General features: G+C 40.3%; 1 protein-coding gene across 1 annotated transcript; it reads right to left on the reverse strand.

The window, feature by feature from the left end:
• Positions 1–389: 389 nt before the first annotated feature.
• On the reverse strand, positions 390–3,425 carry LOC124819825 (scarecrow-like protein 6). The gene has a single exon (XM_047291414.2). The coding sequence runs from the start codon at positions 2,879–2,881 to the stop codon at positions 701–703; it is 2,181 nt and encodes a 726-aa protein (XP_047147370.1). The 5' UTR covers positions 2,882–3,425; the 3' UTR covers positions 390–700.
• Positions 3,426–3,807: the final 382 nt, after the last annotated feature.

The following is a 3,807-nucleotide window of genomic DNA, read 5'->3' on the forward strand; positions in this document are numbered from 1 at the left end:
ATGAAATCGACCATGAAAAATTGAATCCACTGCACTCAGACTTTAATCAATACATGGCCAGATTCAAAAAACGTTCTGTGGTCTGTGTCTGCCAACATTTCACCATTGGAGAGTTTCTCTTAAATCATTACCTAGTTTTATATTTTTTGTAAGCAACACTATTAAACCAACGTTTATTCAAAACAAGTAAACTATTTGGATAAAAACGTGTTTTTTTATTTATTTATTCAGGAATATTGAATACACACTGATACCGAGTGAGTTCATAACTGCTGATATACCCTGTTGAGTCTATTGAACATAAAAGTTAAATAATATTAAAAACAGCTTCCAATTATTCCAAAATACAAGCATATCAGATTAATGAAGAAAGAATTGAGTAAAGCATGAAGATTTAAAAAAGACTGCATTTTTGGCTAAAATGTTCCTTTCTTACTAAGCAATTTGCTTTGTTTTCAAGATAACAAAGAAACAGTTACCCATCTATATTGATGGGAAAGGCATAATTACTACTCATATTAAAAGTGGAATACTAGTAATCATAGAACTATATAACGGTAGATTCCAAACCCATGCAGTTAAGAAAACATTTGGGTGTGGATCTCATAAATAAGCCTAAATTACACAAACAATTACATAAACTGCAATGTAAGTTACCATGCACCTTTAAAAATATAAGGTAATTAGATTCTGCTGCTGCTCAGCATCTCCAAGTAGAGACTGAGATGAGTTCTTTCCTCTGCCAGCATAGAACAAGAGATGAAGGCTTTCTTTCCACGTGAAATCCCCTCACAGGTGCCCTCTGAACTAAACACTCAGCTTGAGCTTCAGTGAAGTTGCTGAATGTGAATGGAGAAAATCCAGATTGTAGAAAGAGGTTCCTCCATGGAGGGAGTTTCTCTTGAGAATGGTGGTGGCCAAGAATGATTTTCTTGATGGCTGGTTGAATGAAATGCCTCTCAATCTTTTGAAGAACATCAAGATTCACATTCACAGCGTCCAGAGAGTCCAGCAACGCTGAATAACATTGGAGAACGTGGACTGCATTTGTGGGAAGTGACACGTCAATTCGATCACAAATTCTATCCAATGTGACCACAACCTTTGGCCTGAGCTGCTTTACAAAGTGAAGAGCTGAAGGGAACAGTGATGGATTGTTTGTGAAACTTGAAACTGGCATGTTCACAGCAATAGCCTCATTGTCAAAGAATTGGCCAAGCAGTGGAGAAGAAGGAGAGTGCAAAGATTCAATGTTCAGAACACTGAACTCAAAAGACACGTTGATGTCCTTCGCGTATTGCATCAAATTTTCTTTAGTAAAATTGAGTTCAACCTCATCACAAGTGGAGGGTGACACAATGGCAGTGACTTTGAGGGAAGGTGCAGCACTGCTTCTCAAGGCAATTTCTTGCATGAAAGATGACCACTGCACTCCAAACCCAATATCAAAATCAATGACATGAATTCGGTCGAACCTTTCTACAGCTTCAATAAGGGCTTGGTTACAAGTAAAGTTTGCAAACTGAAGAACAGGTGATATCTCAGAAAAGGACTTGTAAGCTCCAATTTTGAATATGAAACTGATTGGTGAGAAAGCCATGAAAGAGTGAGCATTTGAATGAAGCAGTGACATCAAGGCCTCCTTCATATAGAAAGCAGCCCTCTGAAAAGGCTTACCAATTGGGGAGAGCTGGTGATTGAGCCGCGCCAATATCCCTTGCGCATGAACCGGATTACCAGCTTCTATCAGCTCAGCAGTTTTGTATAACTGATCAAATATAGCCTGCTGAAGCTGGTGGCTTGCATCGTCTCCGGCGGAACTCACCTTCTGCTGTTTAGCAGATGGCATAACAATTGATTGATGTTGATGTTGTTGCTGTTGCATATGGTGAGGAAATAATGGAAGCTGTGTTTGCTGCCTCCTGCCAAACACCTCTTGCCCCGAATCCAAAAGGGGCAACCTTGGAGCCTGATAATTGTGCCCAATTGTGTCAAAGAGAGGGCGTTTTGCTTGATGCTGAGGGAAAACCTGCTGCTCCTGAACCTGGGGATACATCAATGGCACAAAGAAAGAAGGGTTCTCTGAGAACTGAACTTGGTTCTGGTTTAACATGAACTGGGGGTTGATGACCTGAGGCTTCTCATCCACCACTCCAAATTCATGCTGCTGCTGAGAAGTGAACACACCAGGAGACACAGATGGTGACACCATAAGAGGATTATTGGCAGAGAAAACAACAGATTCTGAAACCTGGCCAGCCACAGAACCAGGCTTGCCATTGTGGGCATCAATATTCTCAGCAATGAAAGGGAAACCAGCAGGGTAATTCCCAGAAGGGTCAATAGCACCACTCACCATATTCAACCCTTGATCCACAACACCGAAGCCTGCATTGAAATCAACACTTTGAGAACCACAGGCAGTGCTTTGCAAAAGCTTGCTCAATCCAGCAGAAGGGTCTTCAACATCGCCCATGATTAGCCTGAGAATGGATTGATCTTGACCCTCCCAGTCATCCATCCTGATGCCACATTTTTCAGGGCTGGAATCCGGAGGAGGGTTGTTGTTGTCAGAGGGCGTAGGGGCTGCAGCACCAGTGGTGGTAGTGGTGGTGGCTGAAGTGCCACTGCCACCCTTGCTGGTGCTGTTGCTGCCAAGAGAAGAGGACATTGTAGAGGAGGAAGTGGGAGGGCTTGGGCTTCTTCTGGAGTCAAGAACTGAGGTGGGCTCAGTGCTGCCCACATAGCAATAATCCTCTTTGTCTATGGTCCACTTTGGTTGTGGATGATGCAAAAGCAGTGAAAATGAATCTGAGGCCGAAGAGAAATCCAACACTCCCTTCCCTTGAAATTCCTCAAAAGGCAAGGGCATGGCCTTCATCTAAGAAAGTTGCCAAGGGGAAGAACAATAATGGTGACCACAAAACCAACCACCCAAAAGACTCCAGTTTTCCAAAAGGTATCACCTTTGTTCCCCACAGCCCACCCAGAACAACTGATTTGAAAGCAAGAACTTTTTTGGGCTACAAATCTAGAAAAATACAAACCAGGATTGCAAATTAAGAAAATTTAAATTAAAACCAAAATTAAAATTTAAACCCCCCAAATGAAGAACGGCCAGAAAAGAAAAGAAGAAATTTTGTGGTGAAAGAAGTAAAAGGGGTGGATTTGTTTTGTTTTTGGGATATCAGAAACCTCTGGGGAACACTGAACAAACACATAGAGTGTGGAGAGAAAAACAAAGAAAAGTTGGATAGCCCTAATCATAAAGCTTGTATTTTTGTTCTCTGTGGTTGTTGTTTGGCATATTAAGATTGAAAGAGTTGAAGGTGTAAGGGAAGAAAGCCATGGATGAATGTGATTCTTTGTGGGTTGTGTTGTGTGTGTTTCTGTGTGGAACACTCTTTGTTGCTTGTGTTTTGTAAGGTAGATGCGTGCAGCGTATAAAAGTGGTAAAGTGCATTCTCTCTCACTGTGTCTGCTTTTTTTTTTAAAAAAAAATAATTAATTTATTTATTTATTTTGTGCAGCTTGTCTGCATACGTAGTTTTCCCCTCTGGTTGGTAGGGTTGCTGTCGCCTCCCTTAGTTTCCTCCACTCTCACACACCCAGCGCGTGAATTCACTTGCGAATGTATATCTAATAACCGTATTTTATTTTATTTTATTTTTGTTTGATATTTAAAATAAACAGCTTTACACGTTACACCAATATTAAATTATAAATTATTATTTATTATTATAAATTAATTATATATAAGAATATATATATATTCTTTTTTTATGCATATTACTTTTTATTTACTTC

This window comes from Vigna umbellata, chromosome 11 (genome assembly GCF_029865625.1).
Source record: "Vigna umbellata cultivar VRB3 chromosome 11, Vumbellata_1.0, whole genome shotgun sequence".
In the NCBI taxonomy this organism is placed as follows: domain Eukaryota; kingdom Viridiplantae; phylum Streptophyta; class Magnoliopsida; order Fabales; family Fabaceae; genus Vigna; species Vigna umbellata.

Bases quoted from the DNA above. Each gene is read 5' to 3' on its own strand.
- LOC124819825 (XM_047291414.2), bottom strand. From the start codon at position 2,881: ATGAAGGCCATGCCCTTGCCTTTTGAGGAATTTCAAGGGAAGGGAGTG.